The sequence below is a fragment of the Fundulus heteroclitus genome, chromosome 20, assembly GCF_011125445.2.
Source record: "Fundulus heteroclitus isolate FHET01 chromosome 20, MU-UCD_Fhet_4.1, whole genome shotgun sequence".
Classification (NCBI taxonomy): domain Eukaryota; kingdom Metazoa; phylum Chordata; class Actinopteri; order Cyprinodontiformes; family Fundulidae; genus Fundulus; species Fundulus heteroclitus.
In genome coordinates, this window is record NC_046380.1 from 29,021,877 (window position 1) to 29,042,491 (window position 20,615).

The 20,615-nt window shown below is 38.3% G+C and overlaps 2 protein-coding genes across 3 annotated transcripts in view; one reads left to right on the plus strand and one right to left on the minus strand.

Annotated features, from left to right (window-relative positions):
- Positions 1 to 8,489: 8,489 nt before the first annotated feature.
- Positions 8,490 to 17,136, plus strand: ddx19 (DEAD/H (Asp-Glu-Ala-Asp/His) box polypeptide 19 (DBP5 homolog, yeast)). Its single transcript, XM_012870539.3, has 12 exons — positions 8,490 to 8,687; positions 9,023 to 9,062; positions 9,226 to 9,315; positions 9,429 to 9,564; positions 11,049 to 11,141; positions 11,265 to 11,367; positions 11,471 to 11,585; positions 11,700 to 11,877; positions 13,510 to 13,747; positions 13,963 to 14,125; positions 14,348 to 14,539; positions 14,628 to 17,136. Exons 1-12 carry the CDS (start codon positions 8,631 to 8,633, stop codon positions 14,687 to 14,689), a joined length of 1,467 nt encoding a protein of 488 aa, XP_012725993.2. The 5' UTR covers positions 8,490 to 8,630; the 3' UTR covers positions 14,690 to 17,136.
- Positions 17,137 to 18,495: 1,359 nt separating this feature from the next.
- pusl1 (pseudouridine synthase like 1) overlaps positions 18,496 to 20,615 on the minus strand; it is a 13,922-nt gene continuing 11,802 nt past the window's right edge. For both annotated transcript variants that reach the window (XM_036151449.1, XM_012870473.3), the window contains 2 exons: positions 20,399 to 20,561; positions 18,496 to 18,996 (listed from right to left, as the gene is read on the minus strand). In XM_036151449.1, coding sequence (XP_036007342.1) covers positions 18,941 to 18,996; positions 20,399 to 20,561 — 219 coding nt within the window. In that variant the 3' untranslated portion in view covers positions 18,496 to 18,940. The remainder of the gene's footprint in view (positions 18,997 to 20,398; positions 20,562 to 20,615) is intronic.

The following is a 20,615-nucleotide window of genomic DNA, read 5'->3' on the forward strand; positions in this document are numbered from 1 at the left end:
ATGGATAGATGGATGGATGGATCTTATAAGAGAAAGGAGCACAAAAACAAAAAGGTGTTTGTTTTACATTAAAGGGTCTTAAAACCCCTCCACCAACATGCTGTAAAATTGTTGAGATGATATGTGATTGGATGAAACAGTTGGCAGAAAAACAACCAAGTTTATGAAGTACAGAGATTCAGACAACAGCAAGTTGTTCCACCCGCATTGAAATTCCTCTGTGATGTCCACTGTGCACCAGCAGCCTCCAAGCTAAGCCTCAGGAATACAAACCAGCTGTTTGCCCCCTAACTCTTTCCATCGACTGCACTCCTATCTGGCCCTATCTCACTTTCCCTCACATCTCACAGTATACTCTCGCTTGTTGACTGAAAACAAGTGCTGCATCACCATTTTAGATTCTGGCGTGGGTGTGCAGTTTTTTGTTTTTTTTTTTCAAATTTTTTTCTTCTTCCACTCTGATATAAATGCACGAAGCGAGCAGTAAGAAGGGAAGAATCAGGGGTATGAATCTTAATGACTTCTACCAGAAGAAAGTGGGATGAAGAGGTCTGGGGAGAATCCACCCTTAATCTCGCTTTCTCTCTAACGGCTTGTCTGCCTTCACTCACGGACCCATGCTTACAGCTTGTTCCTGTTTACAGGATTTGTCTCCCTTTGATTCAGCTTAATTAACTACCAATGGACAGCCATGGATCAGAAATCTGTCCCGTAAAAAAAATAAAAAAATACACGAGCACACAAACTAACTCCATCTGCTGCATGCTTTTACGCAGCGTATTGCTTTTATGCGGCGGTACTGATAGTTCTTCTGCACAGGGTAAATTTAAATGGTGCTATAAAATGACCCATTCTTCAGAGGTATCAGAGTTTGAGTATTATGTTGTTGTTGTTTTTTTTTTCAAATCTGCTTGCCCTTGCAAAAGCATTCACACCCCTCAAACTTCTCACATTTTTTTTACATAACAACCACAGGCATCAATGTGTTATTTTCTTCAGAAACAGGGAGGTTTATCCGAGAAGATTGTTTTAGCAAAATACACAGCAATCCTCTGAGAATCCTGTGAAGAGGCTACAAAGGATTTGAAACTAAAGCAGAGGTCCATCTTCCAACAGGACGACTCCACAGCCAGAGGTACAATAGAAAGGTTTAGATCAAAGTCTATTCACTTATTAAAATGGCTCAGTCAAAGTTCAAACCTAAATGTAATTTAGAACAATTGATCAAGACTTTGATGTTTAAAGATATCGTCCATCCAGTCGGACCGGGCTTGAGATATTTTGAAAAGAAGAATGGGAAAATGGAGGGGGACATTTTGAAAGAAAACCAGATATAACGTTTTGTCCACTTTACCATTGTGTGCTATTTTCTGTTTGGTCTGTTACCTAAAATCCCAGTAAAATACTCCGAGGGTTTTAATCAAGACAAGTCAAGTTGGTTTTTACAACACATTTCAGCAGCAAGACAGTTCAAAGTGTTTTACATCATGGAAACATAAAAAAAGATCAAAGATACATTGAAATAGTCACCGGTCGTGAGACCAGTAACAAACATTAAATTGTATCAGGTGAAAACATCAATACTCATCAAAAATGTTGGTCAATGTTCCTGTTATTATGGGTCGTAAGGCAACTATAAACAGGTGGGTTTTCAGTCTTGAATGAAAGAAAATCAGTATTTCGGCTGTTTGGCAGTTTTGGTTTGTTTCAGATTTGTGGAGCATAGAAGCTGAATGCTGCCTCTCCATGTTTGGTTCTGGTTCTAGGTCTGCAGATTAGACCAGAACCAGAGGATCTCAGTGGTCTGGAGGGTTGATGCAGCAACAACAGGTCTTTGTTGTATTTTAGTGTTAAGCCATTCGGTGATTTATAAACTAACAGAAGTATTTTAAAATCTATTCTCTGAGCTAAAGGGAGCCAGTATGAGGACTTTAGAAACTGGAGCGATGTGCTCTATTTTCCTGGTTTTAGTGAGAACACAAGTAGTAGTGTTCTGGATCGGCTACAGCTGTCTGATTGGGTTTTTTTTGGGTAGACCTGTGAAAATACCGTTGCAGTAATCAATGCGACCAAAGATAAACACATGGATGAGTTTCTCTAGATCACCTTGGGACATCAGTCCTTTAATACTGGAAATGTTCTTCAGGTGCTAGAAGGCTGACTTTGTAACTGTCTTTGCCTTGAAGGTTCGGTTCTTTAGATCAGAAACCCCCAAGGGTTTACCTAGTTTATTCCTTATTATGAATAGAAGCAATTAAGTGCTGAGATTTTATGTAAGTAATGTGATTATATGCTTCTGTATGTTTGTTAATGTATGAATAGAAACAATTAAGCATTTAATATTAGCGATGAAGCTTGCTTCAGTGAGACTAAAGAAGTCTAGTCAGAGATTTCCTAATCTCATTCTTCTGTTAATGTAATTTTACTATGTAATGTTTCTCTCTGTAATGTTTTTCTGTTCATGTACAGCACTTTGAATCATCTTGTTACTAAAAAGTGCTATATAAAAACACTTGCCTTTTCTAGCCAAATATCAGAACTTCATAGTTGTAATATGGAAAAACAGGGATAAGTTCAAGAGGTATGAATACCTTTGCACGCCACTGTGTTATAGTTAATTAAGCTCCAATGTACCTGTTTTCCAACAAATAAGTGCTGCTGCTTAGTCCTCTCACAAATTTAAACCAAAGTATTAGCTGCTATGAGTACAATAATCCCGTTCATCTACTCAAATTAAAAAAATCCGAAACCCCTGACATCAATGGCTATAGGAAGAGCTACTAAATAATCTGCTCTGCCAGTTTTAATGAAACATTTGTCGCCCAAAGAGTGGCAGCAATGCATCTATAAGCTGTTTGACAAACGGGAATGGCAAGATGGCCCATAATGTTGTGCCATTCAGAATGAATAAGTGCTGTAATAACCTATCAGGATGTATTTGTTGGAGGCTTTCCCACAGCAACAGTTCAAAACCCACAGATGTATTTGATTTATTTCCAAAAACTCGAAAGCCCGTTAATATTGGATTTATATGCCCCAGTCTATTTAAATGCAAATGTTGCTGAACACTTGCTGAATGTGTAAAATTCCTGCGGCAAGCTGCAAAAGATGAGGCCTCTCCGGACAAACTGTTTGTTCGCCCATTCATAAATCCCAGCTGCTCTGTACGAAAGACAAAAGAAAGTTTTTGTTTTTTCATCACGTATAATCATATATCCATGTCTGTATCCATGTGAGATGCCATCTTCTTAACATAAAGCACAGAAAGAACGGCACAATTTCACCTCGTCTACTGAAGACATAAAACTGAGATACATCCACATTGAATTTCAGTACAGTATAAGGAGAATATAAGCATCTATTGACTGTAAATGTCAGTACGTGGTTATGGTGATCCTTTACTCGGTATGTCTCTGCTGTTTATTCCTTCGGGTTGTTCTCACAATGTCTACTTTGATACTCTCTCTGTCACGTTCAGTGCTTGAAATAAGTCCTTCTCTGGCAAACAAAGTCCTTCTCTCCGTCTTTTCCCAATTCTCCGGAGACCTCAAACCTTCCTTTTACTCTTTCAGTTGCTATGGATACCTCTGGCAAGGCAGCTGATTGGAGGCGGTAATAAACTCAGCTCTTTGAAATCGTTGACAAATTTGTCTGCTAACTGGTGTCTCAACAGCCACCGGTGTACAACACGAACAGTGGCCGTGACTTTCGCAGGGGAGGGTGACAGAAGAACAGAGATGATTGTCATTTCTTTTAGCACAACCCAAACTTACTGTCATCCTCTATCTAGCCTTCTCAGAAGAGTGGATGAAATGTGTGAAATCAATTCTGCATTCAACTAAAGAGCGGCATGTACAGGAACAACTCTCTGTACATACTGCCCCTGTTCTTACCTTTACCCTGAAAAATGTATTTTCTGTTGTAGATTGTAGTTTGCTGAACTGTTTACTGTTACTTGTCTGCCTTGCTTAGATCCACAAACCCGGTGAATAAAGTTGATTCTGATTCACAGTTATATGATTAGTTATATAATTCCTCCTGGCAACACGTGATGTTGTCTTGAGGAGTTTTACCAAAAATAAACAGGAAATTCAATCCAATTGTACAAACAGATTCCACGTCAATGACCTACATTTTCCAACACTGGAATCTAAATTAATGTATGTCCTGACTTTGACTAGGCCACTCCAAAACTTAATTCAGTTTTATTTTAGTTAAGCTCCCCAACTGATGGTTAAACATTCCTCAGTATTTCTGTTTATGGTTCCATCAATCACCGCAGGTCGACCTGGTCCTAAAGACGTACAGAAGCCCCAGACCACCAAACTGCCACCACTCTGCTTGATTGTTGCTATAACTGTATTGTAATGGGATGGACACATTCCACTTTCATCAGTTCACACAATATTTTTCTTGTGGACTGGATGCAGTAATTTTGGTGGGCTGGCAACTGTATTTGACAACAAAGACAACCTGAGCAAGACGTTTCATCGAACAAAACGTTTTGTTCGATGAAACGTTGAAACATGTACCAGCTGATATATACATATATATATATATATATATATATATATATATATATATATATATATATATATATATATATAAATACATATATATTCATCCTACAACCTAGACTTTCCACTAAATTGCTAAAAAAAAAAAACTTCTATAGAGCTACCATAGAAAGTGTTTTATGTCTCAGCATAACCATATGATACAGGAAAGATTTAGCACGGGTGGTGAGGACAGCGCAGGGGATTGTGGGATACCATCTGCAGGATTTGAACTTAATTTATGTCATCCCCTTCTCTCTTCCCTGTCTGGCAATTGTCAAGTCAAGGTCACTAGAGCCAAATAAAACTAAAATAAACAAATAAAAAAGCCTGAAAATTGAAAAAATGACTCAAAAAATGTCTTTTTTTTATTTAATTGTTTCTACATATAGCGCTGGACCCTGAACATTAATTGTAAACATTTCTAAATCATGCTGTAAATGAGGAAATTAAACACTTTCACGACTTAATATCTAACTGTAATTCCTTCAAGATACACCCAAATACGGAAGTCTAATGCATTTTTCGTTTATTGGAGGAGGAAAGAATAACCTTGTGGAAACGCTCTCATACCACCTTAGATAGTTTTTTTTTTGGGTTTTTTTTTTTTGAAAGCTTTGACTCAGTTGCTACGTAATTTCTCAGTTCATGGAATAAACCTGCAACAAATTTTGCACTGAAGCTAAAATTCTCTGTTTTACGGGTTCATCCAGCTATTATTCAGCTATGTGTCTCTTTTTCTCAAGAGCCACAGTCTCTGTCACTGTAATCATTATCAGAGAGGAAAAAAACTGTGAAAATATGCAGAGGAGACATTGTGTTTTTATATGTGTTAGAACATACCCCCACAGCTAAAAGCGACTTAAAACTTGTAGGGTTTGAAAAGATAATGCTTAGATGTTTTCAGGGTTGTGCTTTCAAGCTGTAACTGAAACATGTGACCGGCACATTTTTAGCCAAAAAGAACTCCGCTATTAAACAATTTAAATGTTATGGAAATCTTTCGTTCGGTTTTATCATTAACTTCTACCCCTATTACCTCAAAATGACATCTACCCAACCTCCCGCTACAGTCCCATGGCACTGTGTGAGTTTGGGACATAATTTCTAAAATAGAGGGGTGTTCAGGGTGAACAGAATTAAACATTAAATATATCCAATTTATTTAATTTCTCATAAAGCATATCATTACATAAGAATGCTTAAAAAAGCAATAAATGAATAAACTGAGACTGGAATTATCATTTTATTAGTCTTATTATGCTTAGGGCATCATTATGTAGATATTCTTCATATAAAAAAGTTATTCTCAACCCTAAATTCCATTTTATAGGTACATACTGCACATACTGCAAATAAAACAATTTTTCAAGCTGATTTAAGTTCACTTACCAAATCTATTTATTTCATGTGCTCTGTGTAATTAATATGTAACAATATACCCAACACCAGGTGATGAATTGTTCTATTTTTTTCTCCAGAACATGTGACATATGAGATCCATTATTTTACTCTGTGTACTTTGTATAAAAACAAAAGTGCCTGAGTTCCTATGGGTTCAATGTTAAAACAGAAAAGATACCAGTGTTTTCTTAACCTATAAAAACAATTTCCGTCTGTTCTGATCCAAACAGAATAGGAGTAAGCCTGTACTTCCACTTTGTGAATTTACACGCATTGCAAACAATTTAAATTTTCTATGGCCCTTTTTAAACAGAAACTCTTAAATCACATTGAGATTGTGAGATTACAATACAAATCTTTACCTGTCTGGAAAGACAACGTGCTTAGATCAGTTATTTCTTAATTGCCAAAAGTGTTATACGGGTTACCTAGTGATAATGATAAACCCATCCAGTTTAAAATGGCAGCCAGTTGTCATACTATAATGAAATAAACATAAGAACACATCCTGCATCTTTTTTTCATGTGTAACTGCGTGTTTATTCCAGGATGGTGTGATCCACAGGCCACAGCACTGCAGATTACAGGATATGTAAAGACTTTGACTCCCTCTGCAGGCTCAACAGCTGACTGGTGTATCAGACTTTCACATTTTAATCTTCTGGTTTTTCTAAAATATTCACAATAAATCAAAGTAGAATTAGATGAATATATGCATATGAATGCAAAATAAACAAATTCACCACAGACAGAAAATTTTGCAATCAGTATCTGAAAAAGGAATTAGGCCGAAGCACCAATAACCAAGAATATCATTACTAAAAAGAAAATAGATGAATATCACAAGTATTTAATGAATATGTAATCCTTTATTATATTACATAAAATCACCTGGCCTCATAAGTATTAATTATTTAGCATTTTAACATTTTCTTAAACCGTGACAGCGAAGTACATAATTTCAAATCATCATTAAGACCATTCCATAACTTAACACCAGAAACTGAAACACATCTATTTTTTTTATATTAGTCCTTACTTTACATATTTCAAAAATAAGTAATCCTCTTAAATTATATTGTCCTTTTCTTAATTTAAATAGATTTTGAATGCAAATAAGGAGACATTTATATACTACTCAAAAAAGCACTCCCAGAATTTGTAAATATGCAATATCAGAGAATTTGAAATAAAGGATTTTACAAATAATTCATTAGTTGGTTCTCGATGTCCCGCATTATTTATTATTCTTAAAGCTCTTTTCTGAAGGTTAGCAACTGGGTCAATATTAGTTTTATATGTATTTCCCCATATTTCAGCACAGTATGACAGGTATGGTAATGCAAATGCACAATATATATATATATATATATATATATATATATATATATATATATATATATATATATATATATATATATATATATATGCAAACATTTCCTATTTAACAACCCTATAAAGCACAGCAATTGATTTTGATAACTTTCATTTGATATATTCAATGTGAGGTTTCCAACAAAGTTTATGATCTATGATCACTCCCAAAAACTTTGTCTCGTTAACTCTTTCAATTTCAACACCATTTAACACCAGCTTATATCACAGTTAACCCCATTACCACCAAACACTATAAAACATTTTTTTTTTCATTTAAGGATAACTTATTTAAATCAAACCATTTTTTTTTTTTACTAAATTAATTCTTGTTCCACAGTTTTTATTAATTGGTTCGTAGTTACAGATGTAAAATATCTTCTTCTTATACCCTCAAAAGATCCATAAAGATGAATAAAAAAACAATTATAGAAAGCCAGTAAATACACCTTTAGTTAATGTAAATAAGTTAGAGATTTCAGGCCTTCGATATCTAAATTATGTACCAAGCAAAACAATTACTACCTGGACATATCCAATTATAGTTTAAAATGTAAGATATTGGGAAAATTAAACAGATTTTAAAAATTCATCTGCATGTGAAGAAAAGGAAATATTTGTAAGGACAAAAACAAAAGAATGTAAATTTAATTTGTAACTTATCTGTTTAGCTTGCAGTATGTATTCGTTTATTTCTATGCTTGTTTTTTCTTATCAAGCACAGGTACTTATGAGCTGATGAATCATCTTTTTCACCCCCTAGCCTAGATTGTGCGCATAATCTATTTTTCCTCAATTTTGAGATTTAGTTTTGGTTGTTTAACAACATTAATAACAAGAACAAAAGAACCACACACACACAAATATTGGGGATCTACATGTTGTAGATCATGGAAAATATAGTCAGTGTTATGTTATGCTCTGCATTGCTTGTTTCTCCTGCCAGAGTTGGTGAAGTGACAGACTTTTGGTACTACCTCTTTTGTGTCATATATATATATATATATATATATATATATATATATATATATATATATATATATATATATATATATATATAATAAAGAGAGAGAGAGAGAGAGAGAGAGAGAGAGAGAGAGAGAGAGAGTTAGGCTAGGAACCATTGTTTTTATTGCCTTTAAATCAGCCGGTGACGTTAGGGGGTTGCACCCGCGTCCAGGATCGGGATTGGCACGCCATTGTAACAACTACTTACTTTTGCATCGTGGTCGTTCAGAGCTAGACTTGCTACCCACCCATCCTGATTGTAACTGTGGTACATCGACGTGACCCATAATGGCTACAGACTCTTGGGCGCAGGCCGTGGACGAGCAGGAAGCCGCGGCGGAATCGGTAAAAGCTTTGACTTACGCAACGTGAGCTAACCTGTTGTTAGCCCGTTTGAAATGATGCCCTGGCCTTCCGTAGGGGAAAAAATAAGTGACAGTAGTCAATTTTTTAGCTATTGAATTTACCGTGGACAGTCATGCCAGGTGGACTGTTGACTTTTCCGGCGGCTTATCCTCGTTAAGTTTAGAGACTCATAAAAGTAAACTACCGGCTAAGTTAGCTCCAGGTTAGCTTTAGCAGTTAGCAGGCTAGCATAGAAAAATCAGTGAAGCACACTGTGGTGCACTGCTACTTAATATCACTCACTAATTTAAAAACCTTTATTTTCTCCCCCACAGATTAGCAGTCTTCAGATAAAAGAGAAGCCAGAAGAAAATGGTAAGTGTAACTATGAGTATTTCCCTCTTTATTTTCCATTTTTGATATTATAGCTTTTAAATATTTAATTTTTTTCCTGTTCCATTTTTATGTATCTTCAGTTGTACGCAACTCCATGCATGTAGATGTTTTCTAACATCAACTTATAAATACTACTTTGTAGGTACCGTTACAAATGCCACAGACTCCAGCAGCGTGGCTGCAAAATCAGAACCTGAAGCTGAAACCAAACCCGCAGATGAGGATGACGAAGGTAAGGGGATAGAAATGTGGATCTGTCTAAAATATTAACACAGAGCTCAGTTTTAGGCCTACTAGCTGCTCAGTTCATCTTTCAAGCTTGCGTTGCGTTCATGTGTCTTTCAGAGAACAAAGCGGCACAATCACTCTTGAACAAGCTGATACGGAATAATCTTGTAAACACAACAAATCAAGTGGAAGTTCTTCAGAAGGATCCAAACTCCCCGCTGTACTCTGTAAAGTCCTTTGAAGAACTACGGCTGTAAGTACCAAACCTGGAATGTTATTGGACCTGATTTTAATATTCTCCAGGTCTTGGCAAGTGTTGGAAAATATTGGTATTTCAAGACTTTATTCCCTTGTCTTTTGTCTATTTGTTGTTGTTGTTTTTGTCCTTAGTTTATTTCTCTCTCGTGTCCTTCCTTTATTCCTTCCTTCTTTTTAGTCTTTCTTCTGTGTTTCCTGTCTTCATCCCTCTTGATAAGAATTGACCGCATCCAATGGCGGTCAGCCCAAGGTTCTTTGCCTGAAAGATGTGGCGTTCACTATTGTAGACTTCTGTAGTAATAAAGACAGATCTAAAAGGCAGAGGGATGTTTACCTTTTGTGTTCTTTCTATTGTTGTTCCCAGTGGCGATGCTCTATATAATATAATGGACACGAATCATTGACACCTGGTTGGGTCACATTCCAGCCCTACGGGTCAGACCAAAGGAGGGAGGAGCAGCACAAAGCGTTCACTGTCCAAAGATTCAACCTTTCTCCTGCCAAAGAAGTTACAAAACAAACACTGCACACTTTGTTAAAAAAGTGTCACCTTTTTTAACAGATTATGGAAAAAGGTCAGAGCAAAAGGTTCCACCATCATTCCTGAAATAAGAACGGGACTATGAAATATGTTGGATAAGAAAAAAAATCACTGCATCTTGTTCTGTTTTTTAAATAAAACCGTATATTTAAACCGCATATATTTATCCGACCATGTGAGCGGTTTCAACCAATACAGAAATGACCACTTTATGTGCCAGACTCAGCGGAGACGGCCACAAATATCAAAACAAAGTTAAGGATTGAATGATGTATAAGACCTGAGAAGAAAAGGATGCCAACTCTGCATGAGTTGCATCTAAAAGGGCCTTTAAGTTTGCTAATTCCTGGACAGAAATGCATTCCTGTGTCCTGTGAGTTCAACAAACCTGCAGCTGGATTGGTGCAAAAAATTATGTACTGCTCATATGACCAAAAAGCTGTTCAGATTCTTAAATACTGTTTGTCCCTTTAAATTAATTTTAAAATTGTTTCTAGTCTGTTTTTTCCATTAATTTTATTCAAATCTGACAACGATAAATAAGAAAAATATCAGATTGGCAACAGTTCACTTTGAATCCATACCCTTTTTTTTAGGTCTGGAGGACTGATGTAATGTTTACTCTGTCCATTACTCCTAAAAGTATTGTTGTGCCTTTTTAAACAGGTGCTTTCAAAAATATCCACCTTGGTTAGATCATATTTATATTTTAATAAGAATCTCATGGTTTTTTATTTGCGGGTTTTGCATAAATAAATAAAATAAAACATAAGACGTAGATGGAGGTTGATGTGCTTCATGAATTTAGCCAAATTTAGATCTTTTTAGATGCTTCTGCCATATTTTTATTGGAGCAGTCATAAAACACAAACGGCTGTAAACTTACACACTCACAGGTTGCTCAAGACATTTCTTGTCTGTTTTTAATTTCTTTGCAGCAAACCGCAGCTTCTTCAGGGCGTATATGCCATGGGGTTCAATCGGCCATCTAAAATCCAGGAAACCGCCTTACCCATGATGCTGGCTGAGCCGTGAGTAATGCTTCATCTCCTCTGTGCGTCTCCTCCAAGCTCCACGCTGCTTTGAGAGGGCCGCGCTCGTCTAGTCGAGTCTGTGTTGCTACTTGGAATCTAACCGCTGAGTTTTTCCTGAAGTCCACAGAACCTGATTGCTCAGTCTCAGTCGGGAACGGGGAAAACGGCCGCCTTCGTCCTGGCGATGCTGAGCCACGTCGACCCCAACAACAAATATCCCCAGGTTAGACCGGCTCGCACACGTTTATATATGAAAATGCCACTTGCTTTAAAGCACGCCACTTATTACCGGAGCTGCGACTTATCTTTGCCGTGCTCTCCATCAGTGCTTGTGTGTGTCGCCAACGTACGAACTGGCACTTCAGACCGGTAAAGTCATCGAGCAGATGGGCAAATATTATCCAGAGGTCAAGCTAGTCTACGCCATCAGAGGGAATAAGCGTGAGTCCGCCTGCAGCACATCGCCGTCAAGATGAGTTGTTCCTTTCTGCTTCGTCTAATCATGACAAAATGTTGTCTGGGGTCTTCTTTTTTTTTTTTTTTTTTAAACCACAGTGCAACGAGGCATGAAACTGCAGGAACAGATAGTTATTGGTACACCCGGCACAATGCTGGACTGGTGCAGTAAATTCAAGTTTATAGATCCCAAGAAGATCAGAGTGTTTGTGTTGGATGAAGCCGACGTCATGATCGCCACGCAGGGACACCAGGACCAGAGCATCCGGATCCAGAGGTAAACTGGAGCCAGCTTGGAAAGAAACATTTCCTCTGAAATTCATTTAAATTACTGATTTTGAATGAGGAAAAACATTTTTGGTTATTTCTAGCCATATATAAAATAAATAATAATCTTAGATGTTCATTGCATTCACTATCAGTGTTTTAAGGAAGTCAAGTAGGAAGCCATTCTTGGCCGACAAAATGCCTACATCTGAGCGTAGAGCCTCCAGATTTAGTTTTCTCCTTGGGAATTTGCTCTGAGCTTTATTCAAGCCAGTTGTTAGTCTTCCTCTTTTCTAAGATTTTTATCCTTAGAGTGCATAAAGCCCTTTTTTGTATTCACGCTACAAAACCTTAAACCTTCCTATCTAAAACGTTGAGCGAAGGTGGCCAGGTATGTGGGCAACCTTGGCTCATATTCTCAAGGTTCCTAAGCAGAAGAGAAAAACCTGGAAAAATATAGAATTTGCTTTAATTATTTTTCAGGTCTGGATGAATATGGAAGAGGAACCAAACAGATAGAAAAGCATTTGTTTTATTTTTTTTAGACTAATGTCTAAAAATGCTTAATATGTTCCCGTTTTCATGTTGACCTCTATTAATTTGACTTTCTTTTTCTTTGTTTGGCCAAATCCCACCTTAATATGAACATTTATCCATCGGTAGTTTGGTTTAAAAATTGTGTTTTGGGGTCTTGACAACTTTACATTCAGTCTGATCTGGACCAGTGGTTCCTGAACTACGTCAAAAATGTCAAACTAAGCATTGAAACTGGTGTTATTATTAAAGTATTAAGTAACAAACTGGTATAAGGGATCTGGATTTAGTGCAGGATGGTATAGTCCTTACTTCACAAGTCCAACAGTTATCTGGATCACACAAATGCAAGGACTGAAATTTAGAAATCCATTTTAAGCAGCTCACAGAAAAATATATAAAACTAAGTTTGTAAAAGTAGGGAATTTTATAAAGAACAATGTTTAGAAGACCCTTTATTATACTGTATATTTGAATATGTCCCTTCTGTTTTAAATGAACAAAAAAAACCTCCATGTTTAAAAGGTCTCAACATAAAGGTTAGAATATGAAAATGTAGAGGTTTTTACCCACATGGGCTTTGTGTTAAGCTTAACTTTGGGGTCTTTGGCCGACTTATTTAGTCATCATGCTCCAGATCAGGGGTCGGTAAGCTCTTCAGTTGAGTCTATTTACGAAACGCAGAAATATTTACCAAGGCAGGTGAAAAAATGTTGCGACTCTGAGCGCTCTCTCTCCTGGCGGAGTGAGTTTACCTGCATGCGAACGCAGGTGACTGAGCTGAAAGTAATGCAGCGACGGCTCAGCTTAGGAGAAACATTAAAGTGTACCTGTCCGTGGACTCATGTCCGCCTTATTGTGTGGCAGTAGGGCCGGGTATCGATTCAAATTACAAGAATCGATTCGATTGCAATTCTAAGATTTAGAATAAATTATTTTTGATTCGATCTGATCTCAAGTTGGATTTCTTGTATTAAAAACATTTTTTTTACTGAATTTCATGACTAGTTATGCAACATATTGATACTAGAATCATATTAACAATCAATCATCAAATGAATAAAGTAATGGTAGTTAATGGCGGCGCTGGGGTGCCGACTCTGTCCAGGATGCTGCCCAAGAACTGCCAGATGTTGCTCTTCTCAGCCACGTTCGAAGAGAGCGTCTGGAACTTCGCGCAGCGCATCGTGCCCGACCCCAACATCATCAAGCTGAAGAGGGAGGAGGAGACGCTGGACACCATCAAGCAGTACTTTGTGCTCTGCAACAGCAAGGAGGAGAAGTTCCAAGCCCTCTGTAACATCTATGGAGCCATCACCATCGCTCAGGCCATGATCTTCTGCCACGTGAGTCCATCGTAGTCGCTGCATTAAAAACGTTGATTAATGTGATTGCAGGTTTAGTTTACAGCAAAATTAGGATATTCCTGTTTAAAATATGTTAGTATATACTGTGTCTAACCTGGCTCTACTATTCATGTTTAGCATCTGTTTGAAGAGAATCAAGAAGTTGTTTTCTTTGCCTAAAGTCCATATTGCACTTTTTTTTCTGCGTAACACAGACAAGGAAAACTGCAGGTTGGCTTGCAGGGGAGTTATCCAGAGAAGGCCACCAGGTGGCGCTGCTCAGTGGAGAAATGCAGGTGGAGCAGAGAGCCGCCGTCATCGAACGCTTCCGAGACGGAAAGGAGAAAGTCCTGGTGACCACAAACGTCTGTGCTCGAGGTGAGGAGGCAGGATGAGGTGGAAAATAAAGGAAACTATGCAAACTTTGGCCAAAAATAGCTGCTGAAAATGGACAAAGAAATGGAGCGTTGCGTATTTTTGTCTTAAGTCAGCGGTTCCCAACCCTGGTCCTCAAGTCCTTTGTGTTTATCTGGGACTTCTGCTTATGTTGGTCGTCAGTGAAGACATTAAAGTGCCCCCCTCCCCCTCTGTCCCATGCAGGCATCGACGTGGAGCAGGTTTCTGTGGTGATCAATTTCGACTTGCCCGTCGACAAAGACGGTAACCCGGACAACGAGACGTACCTGCACAGGATCGGCCGCACCGGGCGCTTCGGCAAGAGGGGACTGGCCATCAACATGGTGGACAGCAGGATGAGCATGAACATCCTCAACAGGATCCAGGACCACTTCAGTACGTCCCAGCGGCTCCACGCGCCTTCTCGTGCGCTCCTAGGATCCAGGTTTCTAAACCGCGTGATCTCTGCTTTCTCCCTCTACAGATAAGAGAATCGAAAGACTAGACACAGACGACCTGGACGAAATTGAGAAAATCGCCAACTAAAGGGGATCCCGCGTTCAGGCGGAGAAAGCTTGACATCCCGCCCCCCCCTCCTCACGCTCCAAGGACTCTACGCTTCGATGACGTTTTAAGCTTTTATTTTTTTATTTTAGCTGTGAGAGAAATGAGCAGAACCACACCCACAGATCTTATGTTTACACATAGACATGTCTCCTTTCAGACGATCGTTTTTTGTAAATCTCTGGACCGTACCCCATTTCACCCTTTGTATACTTCTTTTTTTTATTTTTTTTTATTAATAAAGTATGTAAGCTCAATGCTGTGTATGGATCTTAAATGTAACAGTTATTTATTTGAAAAACTAAATTTTTACAACTTTTCATTGATCAGATGAAACTTCAGAAGTTCCAAATTTAAACCAAAAGAAAACGAGAATTTAAAGGTGGAACAAATGTTTTAACGTAGCAGAGCGCCGGTACAAAGGGTGAAGTCGGGTATGCTGCTCCGGGTGGTTCAAATCATTTTTGTTTTTGAGACGGTGAGGGTTAGGATTCAAGGGTCTATGCAAACTTATCAGCCTGTGATAGATGTTAAATGCTATCGTGTGTTTCTCATAACAACTTAATCCTGAAACGACCTTCTAGCATCGGGGTGTGTAAATCGGATGCCAAATCGGCTGCGTAGAATACTAACTCATTGGCATAAAGGTGCATCTATGTTTAGCCACTAATCCTTCGTCAGCCATCAGTCCCCTCATGTCATATACATCATTTTTTTTTTTTATTTTTTTTATGCCAGTACGGCCACTTATCGGAGCGGTCCCGGCAGGCGTTCAGTCACAAGTCGTCTTCTGTTTCCTCATCAGGCTCATAAAATCTCATTTCAAGTCCAAAGCGTGACCTGCACGGTCTGGTGTGAGTTGTTTTTCTTTCACGGCCCTCGCTGTCCCATCCTGTGTTTTTTTTTTTTTTTTTCTGATCGCGGTCTCCACCTCAGACCACGGCACAGTTCCCATTCCTCACCCGCACTGTGCCGCTCAAAAGGATTGTGAGTTACAAAATAAATACGCAATGCCTTCCTCAAGTGCATTATATACACGCATAGGATTTTGATATGGATATTTTAAGACATTGGGCTTAATATTCTGACTAACACTTGAAAATTTTGATATATATATATTGAATTACGGGGAGCCTTTAATTGTGGGTGTGTGAACTATCTTTTTGAAACCAAATGCTGAATTGAACTTAAGGACCTATGCTAATCAGACTTGCCGTGTTGCTCCAACATGGTTGTGTGAACAGAAAACATGTACTTTTGTACATATTAAATATATATGAATATTAATCAGTGAATTATTTAGATTTGTCGCTTCTAAGAAGTGCAAAAAAAACAACAACATTCCTAATGAGGTTTAATACAGCTCCTTGCAAAAGTATTCATACCCCCTGAATTTTTCATTAACTGCAAGCGTTAATGTATTTTATTGTTTTTTTTATGTGCTAGGCCATAGTTGTGAAGTGGAAGGAAAGCTGCATGCCTTTCTGAATCCCCTGATTTAGTACTCTAGAACCTCCGTCTTACTGCAGATACAACTCAAAGGCTTTTTTTAGGGACGTGGTTCATCAGTTTTGCGAATTTAAAGATGGACATTTTTGCCCTGCTCAGTCAGACTGGATGGAAAGCCTCTGATCAGTTTTCCAGTCTTCACGTAAATTCTCAGTTGGCTTTAGGTCTAGACCAGCAGTCTGCAACCTTTATAATATGGAGCTGCAAGCACTGCGTTGTTTTTTGTTTTGTTTTTTTTAAGACTATTTGATAAAACTATAGAAAATGTCATTTTTAAGGATGTACCATTGTAGTTCTATTTTTAGGTTTTAAACTAAAAGGGAAAACTTATGCAAAATAAATGATACATTACATTTAATCAGATGTTGGTATCTGAAAAATTATGTAAAAAAAGTTTCCAACCTAATGACAAGAAAATTGGGTTAAATATATTCTTGGTACTTTGTTTTTCTGTTGTGGAACTTCAATACAATTATACCATGAAAAAAATGCTAAAACCTGTATCTGTTGTATCTATTGTTTAAAAACAGTTTAGCATGTTTAACCTAACACTAGCCACAGGTTGCAGAGCCCTGGCCCAGACTTTGACTAGGCCGTTTCTGTGCGGCTCTGGTGGTTTAGGGTCGTCGTTCTGCTGGAAAGTGGAACATTCTTTAGTGTTTTGCAGAAGTAACGGGGGGTTGAACACAAATGTTTTTTTGCCCCCCTTTATTATTTTTTTGATTAATTCAGGCACTATGCACTCTCGTCCTTCCACCTTCTAAAGTGACGCTAGTTCATGTCGGTCTATCACCTGAAACCCTAAGACCATGCCTTGATGTTTGTGGTCGCAACGAGACGCAAGGCAACACGGGGTATGAATTGTTTTTGCAAGGCGCTGTAAATCAGTTTACCTTGGGCGGCTGCTGGAAAATAAAAAATAAAAATCATATGTGATGTGTGACATGCCGGGTCAAACGCCGGAGCCTCAGAGCCGGTTGGTGTGAACCTGCAGTGAGCTTGACTTGATCGCTGCTGGGGTTCTGCTCTTCATGGACCTCTTATCGAAACAAAACAAGCTGAACAGATGCAGTAAAAATCAAAGAGGTGATTATGAGACGGTGAGCTGAGGAATGCTCTCAACACTGACGTGGAGAAATGAAAGGTGTATGCAGTTTTATCAGGACAACCGGATGTATTCATTATGAGTGTGTGTTTGTGTGCACTTTGTTGACCTGTAGTGTAACGCCTCTGTGTGCGAGAGCCATGGACACGGCGGTTTTTGGCTAAAGAACACCACCCGCACCCCACCCAGCCTTTCCCACCTGTAGTACACCTTGTTTTGATGATTTTTATGAACCCAGTTCATAAATGTGTACGTCGTCTAAACACGCATTAAAGCAAGTTGTGTCCGTAGTAGCCAATGGTAGGTTCAAGGTGTGTGGTGTTGTGTAAGCTGAGCTGCGTTCACGAACACAGTTATGTATTCTTAATATGTTGAATTAAAATGAACATATGGAGGTTCTCCTTGTTCTCTGTTGCTTATTTTGATTATTTTGGAAATTCTGGTTCTACCTTCTGAGACCTGCCAGAAGAAGTTGTACCTCCATAAGTACCACAGCATTTTGAAACTAATACCCCAGGTGTTCTTTTTTTTTTTTTTCATTTTGTCAAAGACAAAATAAGCATCCATAGCTACTGCATGGTTGAAAACTCAAACCAGATAATTACACTATAAAAACATGCCATGGAGGCACGCCTTTTGGGTGCATTTTTACTGCAACACCTTAAGCACGGCGCTTCCTGGCAGAAGCTTGCAAGCGCGTCTTATTCCAGGAGTGAAATAAACCTGACCTGGGCTGAAAGGCCTTTCACTGAGGATGAAGCCGCTACGCTAACAGCAAAATAATGTTAATGTTTGCAAATAAACCCAAAGCCGTTAGTTTTCAGAGTCATGCCTCTCTGTGATGTTAATATTTAAGCATCTGGCTAAAATAAATGTTACATTTGGAGGACAAAGGCGGAAGCTTCCAAACTTGGACACCATCCCAACTGCGAAGTACGGGGGTGGCAGCATGATGATGTGTGGCCGTTTTGCTTCATAAGAGACTTGTGCGCGTAACAAAATCAAATGCCGCATCTGAGCAACTTGGGCTCAACTCCAAATGGACAATGGCTTAACTCAATGGGTGAGACAGTAACAAAGTTTGGATCTTAACTCTTTAGAAAATGTGTGGGGAGGGCTGGAAAGGGGCGTGAGGAAGGTGGTCTGCAAACCCGATTCACTTAGAGCAGAATGGGCCAAGACTCCAGCAAACTACTGTCAGAAGCTTGTGGGACGAAAAATAAAATGTTGAACTCGAAAGTTCAAAAAGCAAATCTACCAAATGCTAATGAAATGTATGTTCCCCGGCACAGTTCACCCTGGTGCATTGCAGCAAAAAGGTCCTAGGTGCAAATCCCGACCTAGGGTCTTCCTGCACGGATTTTCCATGTTCTCCCCGTGCAAATGTGTGTGCTCATCGCATCAAACAAGATGCATGTTAACTTTATTGGTCTCTTTAAATTGGCCTTGGTAGAGAGAGCGCCTATCCGCGTCTCTGTTTTTCAAATTTTCACTTGAGAGAAGCCTTGTTCTAGGACAACCAGTAACTCAAGACAGATACTATTTTAAATAAAAAAAAACTTTATTATATTAATTATCTTAAACAGCTTAAGCATACATCAAATACTAACTTATTCAGGTTAGCATCGGTTCTTTGGGTCGTCGGTGGAGTCGGGCTCTTGGGAGAACTGTAGGTCTGAGGAGAGCAAAGACAAAGAGCTCAGACAAGTCCTGATGCACAACGATCATGACAAAAAATAAATACCCTGTAAAATGTAACATGATGAAAACTAAACCAGTCATGTGGTTCTATTTTAAATACTTTATAAAAAAAAGTATACAACAGAAAAAAAGAGTATACAATCTTTATATTCATTTTGGTCCTCTTGTAACCAAATAAAAATTGTCCAGAATTGCTAGGCTTAAACTGTCGATATGTCTACAATTGATGTATACGTTATAGATCTTTTGTACTGTAAAAGCAAAACTATACAGGCCAGTTTCAGGATTTTTAATGTGCAAAATGAAGACAATTATAGTTAACTTTGAAAGGGATAAAACATCCAGTCATTGTCTAATAAAAGCAAACATACGTACAAACATTTGTTTAGCTGGACCAAAGGTAAAAATGGTTCATAGCGTTGTAAAAGTTGCTGACCCCTGGTCTCTAGGATAGATTTCCACTGTATAACTTGAATATTTCATCTTTTTTACCCGAGTATGCCATGTTATAAATAATTACGCAATAGTTAGTGTGGTTTTTATTTTTACATTTATATTGGCCTCGTTTCTGTTGCTTTAGAACTAACTTTAAATTAGATTTCATTACTAAAAACTGTGTGTAACTCTGTGTCTTTGCCACTGTCACGCCTGAGTTTTGCCATTGTAGGACAATAAAGATAGTTTTTTCTTATGTTATAGCTTTATGTTTGTGCATCACCCTCCTTAAGTTACTGATTTCCATCTTCTAAATGCAAAGACTAAGTTCAGTAAAAACAAAATCTGAATTTAAGATATGAAGTATCAGAAATATGGCAGTCACATCATTTTTATTGCATAAATGGTGGAATAGTTTAGCTCTGCTTAATAGTAGAGTGGGGGGTGTCATTAGTTTTAGGTGAAACCTAAGCACTTCATCAAAAACTAATTGAAACTTAAACAGATTTTGGAGGAAAGGTTAAATATTTCAGAAACCCAAGGAACTTAGTTGGGATGTTTAAAGTTTATTTGATGTCTAAACCTGGAAGCATGCTAGAGTAGTTAGTCTTTATATCCAAAAAGGTGTTTGGGGTTTTAAAGCTACCACTGTTGATTTGTATTGGAAACAAAAGTTTACAAAAAGTTAAATATATTTATTTTTTAAAGGTACAGAAGTTATAAAGAGCAAAAGAGTCATTATGTCCTGAAAAGAGTCGAATGTTGTGATATTTCAATGGTTGATATGATACAAAGATCGTAGTAGCCAGACACCAACAATTTGCATGTTCAGTTAGCCAGATATTACATTTCAATTAGCTGTCGGGGAGTAAATTGGATTAAAAAAATTACATTGAAAGACGATGGATGTTACATAGAGACACCAAGTGATTTTCACTCACCCGACTCCTTGTAATCTACACTTTTAAGGAAGAGGCCGTGGGCTGGAGCAACCACACCCTGAGGGTAGGCCAGAGTGTCCCGAGCGTCCAGGATCTGTTTGACCTGGGACACGGACAGCAGTCCCTGGCCGGCGGCCACCAGGGCGCCCGTCATCCTCCGCACCTGGACCGAGCAACCACAGCTTCACACTCAGGTTTAAACCAAACATCACTGCAC

Bases quoted from the DNA above. Each gene is read 5' to 3' on its own strand.
- ddx19 (XM_012870539.3), top strand. From the start codon at position 8,631: ATGGCTACAGACTCTTGGGCGCAGGCCGTGGACGAGCAGGAAGCCGCG. The intron at 11,368-11,470 runs GTTAGACCGGCT...GCTCTCCATCAG, and splicing joins CCAACAACAAATATCCCCAG to TGCTTGTGTGTGTCGCCAAC. The intron at 14,540-14,627 runs GTACGTCCCAGC...CTCCCTCTACAG, and splicing joins CAGGATCCAGGACCACTTCA to ATAAGAGAATCGAAAGACTA.